Source organism: Sphaerodactylus townsendi, linkage group LG01 (genome assembly GCF_021028975.2).
Source record: "Sphaerodactylus townsendi isolate TG3544 linkage group LG01, MPM_Stown_v2.3, whole genome shotgun sequence".
Taxonomy (NCBI): Eukaryota; Metazoa; Chordata; class Lepidosauria; order Squamata; family Sphaerodactylidae; genus Sphaerodactylus; species Sphaerodactylus townsendi.
Genome location: NC_059425.1, coordinates 146,308,768 through 146,331,441, shown reverse-complemented (window position 1 = coordinate 146,331,441; position 22,674 = coordinate 146,308,768). Strand labels below are relative to the sequence as shown.

The 22,674-nt window shown below is 41.7% G+C and overlaps 1 protein-coding gene across 1 annotated transcript in view; it reads right to left on the bottom strand.

Moving 5' to 3' along the window:
* The window catches only part of LOC125432636 (protein eyes shut homolog), a 300,627-nt gene extending 278,234 nt beyond the window's left edge, over positions 1–22,393 (bottom strand). The window contains exon 1 of the mRNA XM_048496405.1: positions 22,274–22,393. Coding sequence (XP_048352362.1) covers positions 22,274–22,363 — 90 coding nt within the window. The 5' untranslated portion in view covers positions 22,364–22,393. The remainder of the gene's footprint in view (positions 1–22,273) is intronic.
* Between the last annotated feature and the right edge of the window lie 281 nt (positions 22,394–22,674).

Here is a 22,674-nt window from a genome sequence, read left to right as displayed (position 1 = left end):
CTTTGACTGTGACTATGGGAAACTAGGTTAGGAGGATAAGAATTTTTAAAATCTTTGTTTCAAATTGCCTCAAATTATAAGTTGATATATTAGAAAAAGTTAAAAAAAAGAGGAACCTAGCTGGGCTTGAGGTTTAATAAATAATGTTAGGGATAAGATTGACAGCAGAGTATGGACAAGAAGTTAGTTATTTGTAGCCTATGTTGTTTATGTAGAACAAGCCATTGTTGTTAAGTAGAATAGGGTGGCTGGATCATCATTTTCTTTCCCCCCTTCTATGTTTCCCCCTTCCTTTTCCCCCTTCTTGTTTTTCCTGCAACCCCCCCCAAAATGATTTTTTAAAAGAAATTCATTTATATTTATACAGAGAAGCAATGAATTGCTTATACCTTTTAAAACTTTTAACGTTAGTGTTACACATTTCGTAGCCATGAAACCCCTCCCCCAAACCTGTTGTTTCAACTGGGGTATTAAAAACAAAACATGGCAATAGAAAATGTTATCATTTGCTATCATAGTTTGGTTCTAAGATATTTAAGGACTTGTTTCCACATAAATACATGTTACTAAATCATCCAGTGATTGCTGATTGTAGCGAAAAATATGAACTGACTCAGTTGAAAAGTATCATGACAGAGGGAATATAAAAGCTCTTGGTTGGTGACAACTAATTTACACACATTAGCTATCATGTAATGTGGCACTCAGTTGGCCAAATCTTAAGTGGAGGAAATCCAAAGAAGTGTTATTCAGGTCAATCAAAAATATTAGATGGAAACAAGGTTTGTTGGAACTGTATCATCTTCAGCAGAAGTCTTCCTGCCTTTTAATTCGTCTATCTTGTTTCCTTAACCACACTTACAAACACTGCCCATTTTCAGTGGTTATGAATTAAGTTTCTTGATTTTCTAGGTTATCAGCGGGTTAACATCTGCTGTTGCCTTCAGCACCATGCATATTACATTACTTTGAGGGAAATTAAATAACAAAAGCTACTGTTGGCACCTGACATTGCATGCTAACTCCTAAAGAGCTTACACACACTCCTGACTCTGCCACAGTCTCCTATTGGCTAATAGCTATAACAGCTAATTCCTCATTGTTCTTAGAAGCAAGCTGAGTAAAATACTCCTATCCTGCTAGTCTCACATAAATACCATAATACCTGCAGTGATCCAAGCAGAGACTGAAGAATTATGCTGCCCAAATCAAAAGGTCATCGCAGCCTAATGAACTGCCTTTAATATGTATAAGTCACTGAAGCCTAAGCAGAAAGAATCAGAATTTATACATTTAAATAAAGGAGAGGTGACTCTTTCCCTTGATACTGGTATTTAGAAAGCAATATATTATTTAATCTTGGAAATATGACATGAGCTATTGTTTCTCTTTATTCTAATAAGCAGGAATCCACAGGGCTTTCCTCAAAATACAAAATACTGTAGATTAGAACCATAGTAAGCAGGAAAGTTTGAACAGTCTTCCATTTGGACAATTTGTTCAGACAATTTGTTCAGAGATTGCAAATGGTACCATTGAACAATTGTTCAAAATTGGATTACAAATATTTTGTTTATGTGACTTGTCACATTGCTTTCCCCATCATTGTCCCTGATCATTTTGATATGATGACAAATCAAATGAAAATTTTCAATGTGGCAAGTACAGGGAAACTAATCTATTGAAACAAAGGGACATTGTGTGGTTCCTTTGAAGAGAATCATCATCAGCTGTGTGGCAAATTTGGTGCCCCTACCTGGAAAAATATCCCCACCAAAACCCCACTCAAAATCTCCAGCACTATGCAATTGGAGCAGAACGGCAAGCCCTGTGTAAGTCTATGGTGGGGGGGGGGATTAACTTCCCCCCCAACACATGGATTTTCCTGTTTGAATTGACAGGGCTCCATTGTAGCCTATGGGTAGCCTATGGCTTTAGGACATTGTAGCCTATGACTTTAGGACACTCTTCTGATAAGAGCACCCAAGTTTGGTCAGGTTTGGTTCAGGAGGTCAAAATCTATGGGCTTCCACAGGGGTTGCCCCTATCTCCTATTGTTTCCTACCCTGACATAATCCCAGTGCTTCACCTAAACAAACGAAGTCGTTACCATTTGTAAGAATGTGAATTCAAGCATGAAAACCATTCAGCACCATTTCCCCTATTGGAAAGCTTGTTTCCAGAAGAAAAGATTACTGGACAGCATTGGTAAAATCTATTCCTGGGTACAGTCACATCTTGGTATTTCGGGAACTGCAATGTATCTAAAAGTGCCTGTAGCTGCATATGTAAATGACAGGCTTATTAACATCATGCTGTGAGAACAATGATGCTGAAGGCTTTTAAAGTGTAGAATAAATCCTTTAAAACTGCACTTTAGGGCACCTCTCAAGATCAAGTAAAGCCAATTCTTTTCTGTCTTAACAGTTCTATCAGCTGCATTCACATAATTAGGGTAGATAAAATAAGTTAAAGGGTAACAACTGGGTAATTTTAAATTTTTTTGACAAGGTGTCTGAAAGTTTTCCAAAGTGTAGCATGGATATAAGCAAAAATAAATCCTGAGCGCAGATTTTTTTAATTTATTTTTTTTTTGTAATTTTGTTTACAAGCAAAGTATCAAAACATTTAAATATTTTGATGCAGGAGAGTTTTATTATTTCAGGATAAATAAAGCTATTGTATCACAATCTTACCTGAAAAACTGCTTTCTCAGGACAAATGGGAATAGCATTGGAGAAGTGGGAACCTACAAGGATTTGAAAGGAGTATCTCATTTAGATCTCCCCCATTATTTTTTCTTTCTCCTTCCTGAAAACCCTCAGAGACTCTCCCTTTTTTATTTCTTTCTTTCCTTAGTGTTTCCAGTTCCAGGTTGAGACATTCCTGATGAGTTGGGGGTGGAGCCTTGGGCAGTGAGCTTTGGTGAGGGGAAGCAGAAGTCCACCTTCCAAATGCCATTAAGTCAACCCTCCAAAGCAGCTACTGTGGCACTGGGCCAGGCTCACCTGCATCATACTCAACGACATGTGGGTGACTCCTCATTTTCCTTTATACCATCCTCCCCAGTCCACTATTTCCATTTTCCTCCCCCTGCCAACCCCACAACTTCTCCTCTTTCTGTTCCTCATTCTCTTCTTCTCAGCCATTTACCAACTTTCTTTTATCTCCCTCACAGAGCCCTCACAGAGGGGGAGGGGAAATATATAAATTAATAATAAAAATAAATAAACAAATAAAATTTTCAGCTATATTTATTATTTACTTCATTTATAGCCCACCTTTTTCCACAGTGGAGACCAAAACAACTTACATTATTCTCTTCTCCTCTGTTTTATCCACACAACAACCCTGTGAAGTAAATTAGGCTGAAAGGATGTGACTGGCCCAAAATCACCCAGTGAGCATTCATAGCAAGATGAGAATTCAAACTTGCGGTTCTGTTGAACAGTAGCAAGCAGCCAGGCCTAGTTGTGTCATGAAAGGTATCAAATCTCTCAGAAATTGCAGCAAGCCCAAGGGGAATGACACCTGAACTCCAGATGACAAAGATCTGTCCTCTTAGGCCCTTTCCGCACAGGCCTCCGGGCGCCCTCACGCCGGCAAGAATTCTGCTGGCATGGGGGTGGAGGCCGTTCGCACGCAAGCGTGCGAGCGGCCCCAGCAGAGGCCGGTGCAGGAGAGGCAGCTCCGCATGGAGCCGCCTCTTCCCTGTCCCTCTCTTACTTGCCTTGTCAACCGCCGTCGCCCTGCTGTCTTCCTAAGCCCCGCCCACGCTGCCCTCCGACCTCCAGGGGTCGGAGGACAGCGTGGGCGGGGCTTAGGAAGACAGCAGGGCGATGACGGGGACAAGGCAAGTAAGAGAGGGAAGGGGGAAACAGCGTGTTCCCGGCGGTGCCGTTCGCACCGCGCCGCAGGGAACATGCTGTTTTCTCAAAAACACCCCTTTAAAGGGGTGTTTTTGAGGACGGCCTGACGCCGCCCTGAGGGAGGGGAAGGGGAGCCAGGTCGGCGCTGCTGCGTTTCAGCAGCACCACCTGTGCGAACGGCGGCCTGGGGGCAGCGTTTTTACCGTCCCCAGGCTGCCGTTTTTGGCCTGTGCGGAAACGGCCTTAGAGAACATAGCTACTCTGGAGGGTGGGATAATGGATTATATCATGCTGAAGCTTCTACCTTCCCTGAAGGCTGTTCTCATCAGACACTATTACAAAATCTCTAGGAATTTCACAACCTGGAGCTGACAACCTAGACAGGCTGACCCAAAAGAGTCCTCCTTCAAAGGCTAAAATAAGCCTGGAAAGGGACCTGGTCCCTTTCCTCCTGCCTTTTACTGAGGAAACTAAGTCTGCAATCTATGGTTGCCTAGCAATGACCACTAAGGGAAACCATTGTTTAAAGCTACAGGTGTTCCATTTATCATTTGGGTTTTTTTAAAAAATCCCTAATGTATTTTTTTTAAAGATTTCATCGTTCAGGTTTGTATAAAGATCTGTCTTTCCTGTTCAGCTGTTCTGGATTTAAGTATCCCCATATTTGGCTGACTTTGCTATTAGTGAGGACCTCCAAGAGGACCTCCAAGAAACTTGCATGAGCAGCTATCACATTTGCCCACCTTAGTTTCCTTCCCACTCCCCCTCTTCAGGTCAGTATCTTAGTCTTTCTCCCTTTTGCCACCCCTTTTCTTACTGTCTTTCTCCTCCATGCCTGTCACTTTCTCTTTCTTTCTGTCAGGAGTGAGCCCCCACTCCACCCCGGAACACACCCCGGAACACACCCCGCAGTGCGCCTGGGCCGTTGTGCCCCATCCGGCCCCATTAGTGCAATACCCCTTCTTTCCTCTTTTGCTCCAAGAATTTCTCAAGCTGCAGTTGGCAACCCTGTCTCCTTTTTACCCAGTAGCCAACCTATCTTTATCTAACCCTCTGTTTTTCCATCTTCTCTCCACCCCGCTGCCCCCGGCAGCCTCTACTTAGGAAACCTAGTCTTTCTCCATTGTGGGAACTAAAGCAACTCACATTAGTCTGCTCTTCTCCTTTTTATCTGCATAACAACACTGTGAGGTGGGTTAAGCTGAAAGTATGTGACTGGTGTAAAGTCATCCAGTGAACTTTTATAGCAAGTTGGGGAATTGAACCTGGATCTTGCAAGCCCTGCTATGAAGCTCTAACTGCTACACAACATTGTTTTTTTCAAATTTGGCTGCTATGAAACAGCAGGAAGCAGTCAGATCTAGGTGGATCATTAAAGTCAGGCATCATCAAGTCATCCAGAGGTTGCTACAAGACCTAGAATTGCCAACCCTCAGGTGGGAGCTGGAGATTCCCCCAGAATTACAACTGAACCCCAGTTAATAGAGAGCTCCCCCCCTCCCAGAAAATGCTGCTTTGAAGACATAATACCCTGCTGAGGCCTTTTCCCTCCCTGAAATCAGCTTTCATCAGACAAAATCGCAACATCTCCAGGAATTTCCCAACCTGGAGCTTGCAATCCTAGTCAGACCAGTCCTAATATCCTCCTTCAGAGAGTAAAATAGACTTGGAAAAGGCTTTGCCTCCTCCCCCTGCTTTTCCTGACAGAAACTAAAGTTTATAAGGTTGTAACTGGTTAGCAACTGCCACTAAGGACATCTGTTGTTTTAAGCTACAGGCAGTTGTTTTGATCATTTTAGCTTTTCAAAACTCCCCAATGTCTTTTTTAGGGTTTTGTATTTTTCTGCAAAATTGGGACTGTTTTTAGGTTTGTAAAAAGATCTGTCTTGTGCATTCACAGCTTCAGTCACCAGATGTAAGTACCAAATGTTTGGCTGACTCCTATTAGAATATAAGATATCTTTTTAAAATCTTATTTTTAGACGGCATGCAAACACTGTCCTGCTTTGGGAAAAGCTACACATATAAATAAAATGCATTTCTTCCAGGGAAGCAAATTATTTGTTCTTTTTTTCTATTTATGTACAAATCTCAAACAAATCAATATTTTTCTTGTGCAAAATCCATTGTCAACTTTCCAAAATTCTCCTTTCTCACCAGAAGACTGCCAACGTAAAATCCAGGGCGTAACAGAACCAGCAAATAATAATGGAGCAGAACTGAGGGCATATGCTCATCCTTACCAAAACATGGAGGTGTAGCTATATAAATATCATATATGGACTTGTATTTAACCATCCAATACTTTGGATATAACAAGTATCTACTAGAATGGATTTTGGAACCTGATTAGGTTTCCACAGTCTTGCCAGCATGCTGTTTGCTGCACTTATATCAAAACTAGAATCTTTTTTTCCTAATTGAGTTTTAAGAAAACATTACAAAAATATCCCCACAGCAGATATTTGCCAACATTCTTCCCAGCATACATGTAGAATGTGTATACAGCTTCTTTACACCTAGCCCTATGGATTTTTACAATGTGGCTTGTACAAGTTGGATGGGAATGAGCTTGCCTGCTCAACTGGGTCACCAATAGACAAATGCAGGAAAATGTCTTCTTCACCATCTTTCATTTCTATCCTGACAGGAGGAAACTCACATCATATAGTAATAAAGGGGAATACTGAAACCTTAGTAAATAGTTACCCCAGAATCTTATTCTGGAAATGATATTGGGTACATTGTGACCTTTCACAGTAAAGATTGAATCCAGACTTTTTAATCAGGAAAAAAATAAGGAGTCTGAAATAGGGGGTGGATTGTTGCACAAAATAACAAATCAGGGAAATGTGGCACTTCCTTAAGTTATAGGAATGGGCTCTCAATTTCTTTAATCAACTCCCCTTTCACTGGTTTCAACAGTGTCTACATTTGCCAAGCTCCTGTGGGAGATGCATGGAAAATTAAACTATGGGCAGTTCTTCAGAGATTTCATGCAGGACCTTATTAACACAGCAAAAGCTATACCTGGGCATAACCATAAACATGATAATAAGCTTGGATCAGAAGCAGTCATACTGACAGAAATATTTAAGATGGGGTTGCCAGTATATTTAATTATAATTACCAGAAAAAGATCAATATTGAGTTCCCCTCCCCCTCCTTGAACAGCACAAAATGAAATGGGCACACTGAGAATAATGTGTCAGCTCAATTTGTTCTGCTTTCGATACTTTGCTTTAAGCACAAAAATACCAAATTGACTGCAAAAGTGTAACTTTAATCTAGGACTTTGTGAGAGTAACTGATGTATGAGTATGTATGTGAGAGAGTGAGTGAGTGAGAACACTCCAATTGGTGTGCGGGAGACTCAGGCCCCTTCCGCATGGGCCAATAAACACAGGTGTAGGATGATAAATAACCAATTGGGGGGGGGGACTTCGCACAGATTCCACCCCAAAACGAGTCTGCCTCATGTTATTTCCCCCATTTTTTTTAAAAAAAAATCACTAAACAAGCGATCCTTTTCAAAATCCTGGGTTGCAGCTTATCATAAGCAAATGACCAGGCAGGAGGCACTTTATTTGCCTCCCTTTTCCTTTTTAAAAAATTTGTGGCTTGCATCTGCGTAGTCATGCAGGTGTAGCTGGTCGTATTGTGGGACATCGGCACGGCTGTGAAGGTTCACTTATGCATGCCTGTGTAGCTACATCTCTGTGTGAAGGCGCGACAGCAACCCAGATTGTTTCCGTGGGCTCCAATTGCTGCCTGCACAGAATGCATGTGAACTTGAACATTTGCTGTGTGGAAGGGGTCTCAGGCTCAAAACTCCTCTCACTGTAAAGGTCATCTGATGCATTTGGGCCTGCCAATCTCTTAAAGTTGAACCAACTTCACGTTCCACAGGGACAGATGGAGAATGTGAAAAATGTAGGCCGTACTGATCCAGTTGGAGGAAAGGCAAGATAGTAAAGTAATTACTTTTTGAAAACAGAAGTCACTGAAATTTGTTTACTTTACATTTTTAAAGGACTCTGGGACCTCCATCTGCTCACATTCTAAGACAAAAGACAATGATCATGACATTGCTTGCAGGATTATTTTAAGCAGAAATGGCCATAGCCACTAGCAAATAATATGAAAAGAAACACATTTAACTACAAGAGATAAAATTTTGATGATGCATGTATCAAATTAATTGGGCAGTACTATAAGAAGACAACAGCAATGCATGGAAGAAGCATGTGCACAGGAAATCCACATGCTGCCTTGTTCATGGCAGTCATGCATCTCAGGAATCATGCACTTCCAGTATGTGCAGGTGGCAAGCTCCTTGTTCTCAGGAATGTACTGTCTACAGAGGGCTTTTAAAAATTACAGTTGGGAGTATTTTTAAATCACATTTGTATCTCACTTTTCCTCCAAAGAGCTTAAAGACCATATACAGAACTATCTACTTCATTTTATCTTCCCAGCGACCTTTCATAGACTGAACTTTGACCTCCACCATCCACATCCAAGATCCCATTTACTGCATGTCTTGAACTCTCATAACATTAATTCAGAACAATATTTCTTGGAAAATTTACTGGCTAGGCACTGACGTCTTCAGTTTTAAAAATTAGCTTCCATGTAATACCAGGGCTGTGAGGGTTAACTCACCTTTTAAAGTCACTCTTGTGCATTTTACTTTGGAAAAGAACATTCAGATGGTGTTAGGTGCCTAGCCCAAACACCCAAGAGCCAGTGCATTTGTAAAGTATGAAGCAATTAATATCCTGTTGAGTAAAATGCTGCAATAAAACCCCGTACTGAAAAGATTACATTTGGACAGTGGCAATCAGAATGATTTCTGGTCAGCAGGGGACTCAGCAGCTTTTTTCCCTCAAGCTTGGGATCTGAAAGCTGCAGCCGTTTGACTTCCTCCCTATTTTAACCTGTTAGAATGGGTTCCAAAAGCACTCAGTAGATGTCCCTATACAAGTTAAATACAGGTAGCACACAGCATGTTTAGGAGAAGCAAGTGACAAGCTTGGGTTTACTGAAAGATGTTTAGCACCAGGGACTCCAGTTTTTCTGCTGTCTAAAGGCCATTTTTTAAAATGAAGGGTCTAAATAATTCTATCTACTTGTGACAAAACGTTACCTAGAAAATGCTGGACACATTATTTTGTTTTCAGATCCCGGGGAGAGTTTTGCCATAGAAACCAGAGAACAACAGGATTCACATCAGTTAATTTTACCATGGATTTGATGGTCGATAAAAAGTTGGCATTTACAACCATCTGATTAGATGCATTTATATTTTACAATCTTGCTCTATTTGGTTAACCAATCCACTTTATAGCCCATGATGCACAGATTCTGATTGCATTTGATTTGATCTCTTCTGCATTGTATGCTCCATAACTAGCCATAAAATGTGCCATTAGCTGTCAATTATGTTCCGGTTTAATACAATGCATTTGTCAACTCTTATGGAACAAAAAAAGAGGAAAGCCCCAGAAATATTTTGAGTTCTTTGTAAGATCTCCTACTTTCACATGCTTATGCCCGATCTGCTTGCCATGGTCATTTCCACTGAGCAAAAAATAGTCCTAACATCTTCATTATGTATACATTTTAACATGGATTACAACATTGATTTATATAAAACTAGCAATAAATCCCATTGTGTGAAAAAGTACAATGGGCTCTAGAAAACAACACCAGTGCTTGTTGGACCCCGTTTGGTGGGCCCTGCCCCCTCCTCTTCATTTCTCTGGCTCTCCTTTCCCCAGCACATGCAGGCATTGGTCGAGGCACCTTCTCCTTGGCACTGTTGCCCCCAATCTGACTCTCTGATGGGGGAGGGAAGAAGGCAGGCAAATGGGGTCAGACTTGGCTACTGTTTTCTGGGGAGTCCCCACCGCTGCCACTGCTTGTAAGGCTGTTCCTGATCACAGGCAGTACTTCTGCTGGTGCTGCAGTCACTTGCCTCTCTCCCCTCCCTCCCCTCCTGCCAATTCTGTTTCCTTGGGGCAAGTGAGTCTCAGACAGAAAACTTTTATTGGTGATGACTCAGTTTTTAAAAAGCTGCACAGGCATATGAGCTACCTACTCCCTCCACTCACATACTTGCACAGCTCTTTAAGAAATGAGTCATCCCCATTACGTTTTGCCTTTATATAATATATATTATTTATTAATTTCCTTTGTATCGCCCTTGAAATAAATCCAAAGTAATCTCTCTGTCAGCACAGAAGCTTGATTTCTCCAGGAATGTACAATTTATTATATTTCTATCAATCATTAATCTGTTCATTACATGTTTGTATCTTAGTGAAACCATATATCCTTCTATTACAGTATGCCATAGAGAAACACACACACATACATACATACACAGTTGGCCCAGTGTCACCTACTCCACAACTAGAAGAAATCTGTAGAAGAACTACCGTATAAACTCGTGTATAAGTCGACCCGCGTATAAGTCGAGGCACCTAATTTTACCACAAAAAGCTGGGAAAACTTATTGACTCGCGTATTTATTTATTTTATTTTTTCGATTTATAAACCGCCCCATCCCCAAGGGGCTCTGGGCGGTGCACAACATTAATATATATACAATTAAATAAGGTTCACAATAGTGACCACACAACAATCAGTATATAACTAAAATCCATTAAAAACTATTAAGACAGCGTTTGACACATCAATGACAGGCGTCCTATAGCCTGATTCATTAAAATCTCCCCAAAAAGAAGAAGGAGAGGCCAGACTCCTCTCTAGGAGGGTAACATAGATAACCAAAATTCAGATGAGTAAAAGAGGTATAAAGCATATACAAAGCATGGGAAACCACTCAGCATGACTGGACACTCCAAAGGCCAGCCCGGAACAACTCAGTCTTACATGGCCTCTGCGAGGGAACTCACCAAGGTCCCGCGGGGTCCCGGACCCAACTGGAGGAAGAGTGTTCCACAGCAGGCTGCAGGGGAGACCAGGGGGGCAAGTAAAGGTCCTGTGGCCCTTGTGGAGGGCTCCAACCACATCGCACTGAGAGGAGGCCAGGAACCACCAGCAAATGCTGCCCTCTGCTGACCACTTGGAGTAATGGGGCAGCATATGGGGTTGCATGGGGGGCATATGGGGTAATGTCGCAGGTCTCTCCGGAGCCCTGTCACCGAGGAGGTTCCCAGGCCGCGTAAGGCCTTAAAGGTCAAAACCCACACCTTGAAGATGATTCGGAATTCCACTGTATAATGTCGAGGGTGGGAAATGCAGCAGCTGCTGGTAAATTTCAAAAATAAAAATAGATACCAATAAAATTACATCAATTGAGGCATCAGTAGGTTAAATGTTTTTGAATATTTATTTCAAAAAGAAAAACAGTAAACTGGCTCTGTAAGGAGAAGTGGAAAAGGAGTCAACAAAAGCAATATAAGGTCTCAGCGATAACTTTAAAAGTACAAAAACCTTAAAGCTCGGTAATCAACAACAAAGCGGCTAAAACACAAGAGTTAAAATCCTTCAAAACTGGATTCCTCATCATCATCATCTGTATGTCCAAATGTAACCCAACTTAGATTTTAAGAGGGATATTATCAGAAATGGAAAATCTACTATTAGCTTCCATTGTAAACAATGGGGGATGGGGCACCCCCTTTGGGGATCAATAACTTTGGATCCCCTGATCCAAACTTCACCAAACCTGGCTGGTATCATAAAGAGACTCTCCTGATGAGACCAGCCAGGTTTGGTGAAGTTTGGTTCAGAGGGACCCTCAAAATAGTAGCCCCATCTACTAATAGCTCCCATTGAAAACAATGGGGAATGGGGGCACCTCCTTTGGGGGCCCATAACTTTGGACCCCCTGAACCAAATGTCACCAAACGTGGCTGGTATCATCAGGAGTGTCTTCTGAGGGTACCCTGAAATTTTGGTGTCGCTAGCATAAAAACTGCGCCCCCTGCTGGCCGGCAAAGTAAAAACACAAACTTTTTTAATGGCCCGCATATACGTCGAGGGGAGCTTTTTCAGCATTAAAAATGTGCTGAAAAATTTGACTTATACATGAGTATATACGGTATGTAGAAATCTGAACTTAGATCTGCCCAGCTAATAGCTGCCCTGTCCTGAATGTCCCAGGCTATCCCAATTTCATCAGATTTCAAAAGCTAAGCAAGGTCGGCCTTGATTAGCAGTTGGATGGATACTACCAAAGAAATGTTAGAATATTTCACATCACTTGTATAAGTAATTGCAGGAGCAAGATAGTTGCACCATTTGGTTGCTGTATGCTAACAGGGCAGCTGGGCAGCTAATTGGTTAATTGAGGGTGACCTTCAATGCTGCACATTATGGTGTAGCTTTTCCATGCTCCTTATCTTTCCTCTGTTTTTCTTCTACCTTTTGCTTCTTGTCCTTATGCTGTGTTGTCCTTGTACACTGTGCTGTGTTGAGGTATTTTTCCTTGTTTGCTTATCTGTGTAAGCTTGTCTGCTTGCCAGTGCTTTGTAGCACATGACTATTTTGTCATCCTCTTTTTGTAAATATATTTTTTAGCCTGAGTTTTTATATTTATAACTTTATTAAACTTCTTTTTATATAACTTTGCTGCTTTCTCTCTGCTAAAGAACTGGGTAATTTCAGTTCTTCTATCAAGAACTACCTGCTACACAGGCACAAGCATTGGAAAACAATCTCATCCATCTGTCATCTTGCTACCACTATAGGGTCATCAGTCAGTTGTGACTTGAAGGCACTTCCTACCACTAGTTAATTACTAGGTTTATCACTCAGGACTTTTCTCTTAGGAGTTCACCCTGGGATGTCACCTCTATTGTATAATAGTAATATGGGGCTGATCAACAAGACATGTAACTTCAAAATCTTGATTTTCCCTCATTTATATATGTGCATATTTAATTTTAAAAGTTAAATTGACTAACATGTCCAGGTAATTTTGAAATGTCCTCTTTTATCTCACTAATGAATGTTGAGGCATAAATAGTCCAGACAGAGGAGTGAGGAATCAAAACCAGTTCTCCAGAGTACACCACTCTAAACCAGTGTGCCACAATGTCTCTGAATGTCCATCTGTATAGCAAGCACATAACAGTATGAAACATAATGGGTACCACAGTCCCAAATATATAGGCTGTGATTCTAATAGTCAGAATTGCAGCAGTTTAGATACAATTCAAAAGTATACTGTTCTGTCAAAGGTGAAAGTCAATCACAGCTGTTTACTATTCAGCTGGATACTTTTAAATGTAGAGTGAGTAACCTGTTGAAAAAATATTCCATAACTGGTATCTTCCATTTCTGAAAGTCACATTAATCAGTAAAATAAATACTGGTAGAAAGAAATGAAGCTGAACAGAGATGGGCACATTTTTGAATTACTAAGATTCTCCTTTCATTTGATTAACTCATCAAGATATACTATTGTAGACAGTTGTTTCTACCCAAGGGTTCAGTTTTGTCCTTCATAAAAATAAGATGATGCCCCCACTGTTTCCAATGAGAGATAATAGGAGATGCGGGCTTCCCTTTTGAGGGTCCATAACTTTGCCCCCCCCCTGCACCGAACTTCACCAAACTTGGGTGGTATCGTCAGAACAGTTTCCAGATGATACACTGAAATTTTGGTGTCACTAGCTTTAAAAATGGACCCCTGACAGGCACCCCAGGAAATTGTCCAAGATTTTCTGCTCAGCAGTGCCTTGGTTCCATTGTAGCCAATGAGAAATTTCTGAGTGTGTAAGCAGGCTGCACATTTTTGAAGATAGAGGCACCAGACTTTCAAGGTGGCTCCAGGAGGCCCTCTTGGTAATAGCATCCAGGTTTTGCTTCTGGGGGTTCAATTTTATGGGTCCCTAAAAGGCTTATTTTGTTTCCCTGCTCCTGCATGTGAAGCCTGTGAGTTCTCTCAGAACTCTCTCAACCCACCCACCCCCCACTCCCAGAAGCAAAGTTCACCAAGCCTGGATGCTATTACCAGGAGGCCTCCTGGAGCCACCTTGTCCTGATGATACCATCCAAGTTTGGGGAAGTTTGGTGTGGGGAGGGGGCAAAGTTATGGACCCTCATAGGGGTATTCCCCATCTCCTGTTAGCTCCCATTGGAAACAATGGGAGATGGGGGCACCCCCTTTGGGGTCCATAACTTTGGCTCCCCTGGACCAAACTTCACCAAACTCGGGTGGTATCATCAGAACAGTCTGCGGATGGTACCCAGTAATTGTGGTGCTGCTAGCTTTAAAAATGCACCCCTGCAGGCTAAAACATGAAAAAACACCAAAAATACCCCCAAAAAAGCTCAAATACCTTGCATTTGGATTCATTCATATTTGGGCAGGACATATTTGGCCGATTTTGGCTCTAATTCACCCAGATTCAGGCCAAATCTAGTATTTGTTGCACCCAAATCTCCAAGCCTAGACTCTACCTAGATTGGCAGGAGTAGTGCATATTTACAGCACATAGATATAGATACCTAGGGAATGCCATGAGAAATATGAAAAGGGAAGTTTCCCAGGTCTATTGATCATCGGCTGTGTGGTTGAGGATGAAACTCCTTGGTAGTCCTTGGAAGCAGCATCAGTCAAAGAAGTCACTTTACAAAATGTGGGAGAACAAATGCTGGCTGGCACTCCTTTGTGCTACTTTTTTTTCAAGCTACAACAACAATGCTCAAAACCGTTGCGTTTGTAGTCAGGAATCTTGGTAGCCTGCTGAGCTACTATAGGGTTGCCAAATTCCAAGTGAGGGCTAAAGGTTTCAATTACAGAATTACAACTGCTCTCCAGATGACAGGGATCAGTTCCTCCAGAGAAAATGGCTGCTTTGGAAGGTGTTCTCAATGTGATGTGTGCCCTCACACAGTAGATTTCAAGAGCTGTGTATTTCCTGAACTCAGTCAGCAGTGGTGGGCTCCAGTGGGTAGATCAAGTAGTATGTGAGTAGGTCAAGGAAATTAGTTTCCTTTAGGAAGTTACTCCTGTTTTTCCTTACCTACTCCAACTGTGAGCAGTTTGTCGAATGTTCTTGATTTTGTTTTGTTTTTGCCAAATCCCATTCTATTTTATTTTACCTGAGTACAGCAAACAGTTTAAATCCAGACTAAGATGTTCCCCAATGCAAGCTAACTAGCTGTTCTGTGTCTTTGTGTACATTCACCCATTGGTTAGCAATGGCTTTTACGCTCTCCAACACGTTGGATTTGCTTTCTTCACTGATAATTAACAACACCTTTCAGAACTGCCAGGGTTTTCATATGTCTCAGACTAAGCTGTGATCCACACAGATTTATTGTTGCAATAAAGGACACAATGCTAAGGAAAACAAAGGGGGGGGGAGGGAATGTGATATTTTAAAAAGTAATCTCTTGCTCTGCAGGAGATATACCAGAACAGGATATATACCTATTCTGTAGGACACACACATTCACACACACATATGCGCTGCAGGGTTATTACATTATTAAACATGGTCTCTACCAGCAGGTTATAGGCACTTTCTGGTACCAATACTCTCTGGAAACAGTAATGGCAACTTCCAGGTGGTACCTGGAGATCTCCCAGAATTACAACTAATCTCCAAACCACAGAGATCAGTTCACCTAGAGAAAATAGCTGCTTTGGAGGGTGGAGTCTATGGCATTATGCTCTCCTGAGATCCCTTCCCTCCCCCAACATCACCTTCCCTAGGCTCCCCCCCTCCCTGAATCTCCAGGGAACTCCCTGTCCTGAGTTCGCAGCTCTATGTAAACGAATCCAAGTCTTTCACATATGATAACAAGGGTAAAATAATTATCCCCCTCTTCTCAAAAAACTCACTGACAGGAAAGCCAAAATGACTGCAACTGGCAAAATACATTGTAGGTCTCTTCTCAGGGAATTTTGCATATCACCACTTGCGCTCTCTAATCTGACCTGTTCCTGTGGATTGAAAAGATTGAAGTGTGGAGGGAAGAATAAGTGTGAAAACTAAATATATGTAAAGCAGGAAGAATATCAGACTGGTCTTTTCTAGTGAGAAGATTCCAGTTCTGGATCTATGGAATCTATGATGCCCAAACTTCCTGACTGCCATTCCTGGTAGCTCAGGAACTATGCCTGCTGGGGATTACAACGTTGTGAAGCCGTAAAAATTCCATTAACAAAACATCACAAAGTCTCCAACCCAAGATTTTCAAATGATAAAGGGCAATATTCCATGATAAAGCGAAGGAGATGAAGAACAATAGGTTGATATTCAAATGATCCTGCAGAATCACTTAAGTTTTACAAAGCCAGAGTTATTCCCTGGAACAGTGATTTTCAACCAGGGGTACTGCGGTACCCTAAGGTTCCATGAGCATTCCCCAAGGGTACCGTGGGAAACGCTACTGCCCCCCTCCCCCGCAGTGGCATACCGTCCCAGGGAGGGCTGCCCATTCCAATGGAGCGCCATCTTTCCGACTCGCCCCCTCCCCACAACAGCTGACTACAAGCCCCGCGAGTGAAGCAGCGAGATTTAAAACGAGGGAAGGCAGCAGTCATACAGCGGCACAGGAGCAGACGAGTGGGTCTGCACGTGACCTGCACTAGAGGTGCGTTTGTTTGGCGCTCAGACCGTCGTGGCAATTTTTGGGCTGGTTCCTGAATCGTGCCTGTAAGCAAGTTAAGGCAACCAAGTGTTTTTGGGAAAGGATAGGTAGGCAGCGGGCATTTGGGGAAGGAGTAATCATGCACCCTGCTCGGGGATTGGGTTGGGTTGTGTCACCACGCTCCCCGACTCACTCTTGACTCCGCTGCTTTTGGCGGCCTTAGCCCAACGTCTCCCCCCCTTCCCTTTGGCCTTGTGGGCAGCGCCGTTAGTTGCGCGCTTCTCCGCCCAGCGCCCTGGAGGCTGGAGCCATTTCTCTGCTTGGCAGATGGGTGGGCAGGACGGGGCCGGCGGGGGGGTCACTTTGTGGCTGCCGCAGGATGGTGGCAGGGCACGGCGGCAAGGGGATGTTTCTAAGCTTCTCACCCTCATCTCTAATGCCTCACCTTATGGTTTGGGAACTGTATTATCCCATAACATGCCAGGCAACACAGAAGCCTCTTTGTTTTTCATTTTGTTTGCTGCCTCCTGCAGAAAGACAGTACAGAAAGACTAAGGGAAGGGACTTTTCCTTATAATATTTTTCATTGCTTCTCGTTCCACACTGCTTCAATTTATTCCATGATTTCTGCATGCATTTTTCCCTTCTAGAAGCAGACTTTTATATGATTTTACAGCTGTGCAAAAGGAGGGCAGACATGCAGAAAAACTGCATCCGAACTGATTTTGATGTGTATCATCTGCCAATAAAATCAAGAATAAGTCTATTGTGCAGAAAAGCCCTCAGTGATGCGGCAACATTTTTGGTTACTACTTGAACATGGCTACATCTATGGCTGCCACATTCTTCAAAATATTTCCGCCTCACAAGCTATTCGTTTGAGAACTCTCACTACAATCTAGTCCTTGTGCAAAACTGCTCCCAGGATTAGAAAGAAAGACGTTTCATGACTGACTCTCTAACTAATCAACTCCTCAAAACTGGTTGCTTTTTTAAAAATTCAGAGGCTGATAACTGAGAGGTAGCTGTAGGTGTGGTTTCCAAGGAAACATCATCTCTCTGTAGCCAGTTACCACCATTGTGGGACCTAACCTGTGGAGTTCAACAAGGGACAATTCTATCTCCCATACATTTCAATTTCTATGTAAAACCCTTAGGACAAATCATTCATAGCTTTGGGGCCTGATTCAAATGATACATAGCTCTATATATTCTTATTCAAATCTCCTGGTGATGAGATAGATATTCTAAATTGCTGGCTGGCTACTGTGGTAAATTGGCTAAGAGCAAACAAACTGAAATGAAATCCTGCAAAGAGAGGTAATGTTGGCTGGGAAAGTGGAGAGCTTGAAGGACATGTGCCTCTCATTTTTGATGGAGTTCAGCTGACCCTTGTTGACTTAATTTTGCTGCAACTTTTACTAGGCCCAAAAGCCTGAACCAAAGACTTGAAAAGGCAAGAAACTGATAAGCAAAGTCACTTTCATGACAGTCACTGGAGTCATAGGCCCCTTCCGCACACGCAAAATAATGCGTTTTCAAACCACTATCACAACTGTTTGAAAGTGGATTTTGCCATTCCGCACAGCTTCAAAGAGCACTGAAAGCAGTTTGAAAGAGCATTATCCTGCATGTGCGGAATGAGCCATAGTTATGCAAGAATCCAGCAAAAGTCTGTCATGATTAATACCCATTAAATTAGAGGCTCTCTAGAGAAAAATGTTCTTATAATTTAAAGTTAGTATTTTCTCCTTCCTGATATTAAAAATATCTAATTATATAGGCAAAGGTCAATAATTCAGAACGATTAATGCAAATGTTTCAGAAATCTATTCCCTATCCTCCCATTTTCCTTTCATTTTTTGTAGCACAGACCTGAAAAAAGAATAAACTAGAGGCAAGGCTGTGAGAGTAAACAATTGGTTGGTGCTGTTTTGCCACTTTTATGCTTTAACACTTCATAAACTTCTGAGAAATCAAATTAACCATTAATGATGTATGAGGTACAGTTAGCTATTCACAAGGTGGGATTTAATAATTAAATTAAATGTATAAACTTCATTTGTATAAACAAAAACTAGCCTTGTTTACATGAAGTTATGCACATTTTTTAAAAAGTCTTTATTTCAGCCAGGTAATATAAAGAAGCATAAAATATTTTTTCAATTCAGGAAATTGGTTTTTGGTATGTAGATAAGGAATGTAATTCAGCAACTAAATAATAGCCCTGGATTATCTGTATTGTATTGATTCCAAAGATCTGGATACTGAGCCCAGTACATGGTATGGGATTTTTATTCTTCCCCAACACTGCACTATCCTCACAGAAATACTGCTGCTGGGGGCAGGAAACCACGAGGACCAACAGTGGGGATGATGTAGGGACCTGCTGTGCGAGTAGGAGAATCACCCCTTCCCTTCTGCCAAGAACAACTGTCCCCTTCCGCTGGCATAAAATATGGACTGTATATAATCCATAGTTTAACACTCGTGACAGTGGAATCTCTTCCTTAAATGAGATGGTGACTCTGAACACTGCAATTGCTCAGGAAATAAAGTCACCAGAAACAGAATAGTCATTGCCCAACTTCCATGGAAGGGAGAATTGTTGGGCTGGGCTTAAGACCACATGCCATTGCCTTGGGAAGAGGGATGAACTGTGGAAGTCCTGTATCTCTTCTTTAGAAGCATTTCTAAAGAAGAGATACAGGGATCTATGGAAATGGCAGATGGAAAAGACAGATGGTAGAGGAATAATTCTTGTGAACTGTGGGCAAAGAAAGTTCATGGACCTTTAAAAATTGCACAGTGTGGTAGATAGTGTACCAAAATGTTATTAGATTACTTTGAAGTTAAATTTGGGGAAAATAACTAGCAAGCAGTTTGAACTATGAATGCTGTTGCCATTAGTGTCTTTGGAACTAAGCTGTATTATATCTTTAAAAAATTGATTCTCTTTATAAGAGGCTAGAGTTAACTCTTCAAGGAATCTAAACTGTATTATATGTTCATGATCTGGAAGGGGGAAATTCAGCTTGCTGTGACTTCAAACATTACCACAAAACTTAAGAGGAAATATGGGCCAAAAATAGTTGGGTGAAATGCTCTCACCACCCACTTCTTGGGCTCTAAGTATCCGGTATTCTTCATTTCACCACTGTAGATCTTGTAGTATATAGTACCAATTATTGTATGTGGGCCTTGAAAAGTGTTTGGAAACATCAACTGGTGCAGAATGTTGTAGCCAGGATGATGAATGGAGCGAGTTGTAGTCACCACATCACTCCAGTCTTGGCCCATCTGCACGGGGCCCTAGTTTGGTTTTGGGCACAATTCAAGGTGCTGATGTTGACCTTTAAAACTCAGAGAAAAAGGGAGGGAACAAAATTATATATAATATAATTATATATAATTTTGTTTCTCTTCATGTATGTGTATATGTGTGTGTGTGTATATACATACACACTACACACCTACTCTCCACTTTGATTTTGTTTCCCTTTGTACTTTGACCTTTAAAACTTTAGTTAGCTTCAAACAAGCATATCTGAAAGACAGCCTATTTCCTTGCAAACCAACCTGACTTCAGTGGCCATTTTCTAAGGCCCTTCCCTGTTAGAAAGAAGGCCTTCTCAGATTCTAGAACTCTTCAAAGAGACTTGCCTGCCATCTTCTTTTCTTTTTCCCCCGAAGTGGATGAAGATTTATGGCCACTTCCAGAGGAGGAGCAAATCCACCAGTGGAAGCGGTGCACGACCGCACTATTGGATTAGCTCGTCACTTCAGCAGAGGGGGGAATCCAGTGGTGGCATTCAAATAATTTAACAACTGGTTGTTTACAAGCATCATTTTAACAACCGGTTCTGCCAAAGTGGTGCGAACCTGCTGAATCCCACCACTGGGTGAATCCACTGTGGCCACTGCCGCCCTCCCGAGTGGTGGGGCGCAGTGCAGGATGCTACATCAGTGTTCCTGTGTCCCCACCACAGCGGGGGTGACCCAGGGACATGGCTGGAGGAGGAGCCAAATTTGGTTGGCTCCCTCTCAGCCCTTTCAGGACAGCTGACTCATTCCACCAAAAAGAGGCTTCCTGGTAGCATGGAGGCTTTTTGGCATTTTAAGCCACTGCATGCTGCCGGGAAGCCTCTTTGGGAATCCTGATGAGGGCAGAAAGGTAGAATATTAATTCTGTAAATAAATAATGCCAATGATTAAAAACCAGACCTTTTACAAACCATCTAGAACATTTCCATGCAGAAGCAAGAAGCTGTACTGTGCTACACCCCCCCCCCCTAAAACATATCATTTAGTAATTACTTGTGGCCTTTAGTCTTGGGGATCATGTCAGATTAGGATCTCATGGTGAGATGGCCATGGCCTTGCACAGCCCGAGAATCTCCTTGAAACCCACCTGGGAAGCAATTTCCATCCCTGAAAGCAGTGCATTATTTCAGAAGTTTCCATGCAAAAACTGCAATGTTCAAAGCTGACTCCATTTTATTTCACCCATTTTGCCACATTCTCAAGTACTTTAACAATATTTCTAAAGCACACATGGACTTACCAAGAGATCTGAGGACCATATTAAAACACTGAGCTACATGGGCAAATCAAACTGAACCCAGGGAAATGTTATTGCGAATAATAACTTAAAATAAATAATGCCTTATTTCCCAGCTCCAAAGTTCCAGTGCAATTACCTCCACGCTAAGTAAAGTATCATTAATTTCTTGATTAGGTTGTATTCTGGTGCAGGGAATGTAAAATAGGTGCACTTGAAGGAAGATTAAAGGTTGTTGTCAAATACTCACACTAACAGTTGATTGCATTAATAGTGTTATTTGTGCTGCTGTAATTGCTGCAGTAATTTATATTTCTGGGCTTATTATTATTACAGCACTGGAGATGTCAACTGTCGTTATTTCATCTTCCTTCTCTGTGCCTAAGAAAGCTCCTTGGCTTAATTAAACTTTGTAATAAAACTAAACATGCCAAGATTCTTTAAGAACTAGGAAACCTGACACGGCAGGAGTCATTTTCTGGGCAGCAGGAGGAAGAAAGATGAAATGCAAGGGAACTCATAAAAGAGGGTGTTCACTTTCCAAGCCAAGCTACAAATTATTTCTCTTCACAGCTCCTTTCGTCATCAAGCCCCATTAAAATACAGTCAGATATTTTAACCTTGCTGTGAGATGAATAGATAATACTTGTGCTCTCCACACATCGGGAAACTGATCAACAGAATTTACATTCTTGGGCACAGAAAATGTCAGTGTTATAAGCAGGGATGAAGCAAAAGTTTGGCATTCAATAGGACTTGGTTGTCTTACTCATATGAATCTGCCCTCCTAGGCTTTTCTCTCCCCCCCCGCCGCCCATTTTGCTTCTAAACAAGTTTTAATTAATCTCCTCCTTTCTCAGTTATATCCTTCAATATACTTTTAAGTCGATCCACTGCCAACTATTGCCATGGCCCTCACTCAGCGAGATCTAGGCAAGGTTGTTAACAATAGGACATTTTGTGAAATTTCAAGTATGTGAACATCTAAAAACACGCTCGCCTGGCTGACTACAGTGGCTGGGGATTTTCAGAGGAATTGGCCCAGCAGTTCCTGTGCTAGACCATCAGGAACAAACTCACAGTTTGCTTTATATATATATAGAAGATGAAGCAAATTTCTTCCATCTCAACCATCATGTGCGGAAAGGAGGGAAACAAGATGAAACAAAAATAAATGCTGATATTTTTGTGTAATTTGAGATGAGAATCCCAGAATGTGTGCTCTGCATAAGACATAGAATAATATAATAAGCAATAATACCTGCTTTGTTGCATAATGATATGGTAAGCCACCTATGAATATTGATCCTGTTTCTTGCCACCTGAAAGTTGACCAAGCATTGGTGGGCATACTTCTCTTTGCAGTGACTCCCAAGATAGTCAGTTCAGCTTCACACATTTCCAAGTCTTGCCTGCATACATTTAGAAAGAAAAAACTTTACAATCTTGCCATACATTGTGTAAATGTCTCTTTGACAAATTAATTAGGCTGTTGCCAAATCAAGGAGTAATGGAAATGAAATAAACAGACTCTGTTATATTGAACCCTATAAACATAATAGAAGCTAGTTGATTATCAGGTTGTAAGTTGGCTTGTCTTTTGGGTCTGATAGCCTTCAAAATGAAATCACTTTGGAAAAGAGAATGAAATAGCTTCTTAAA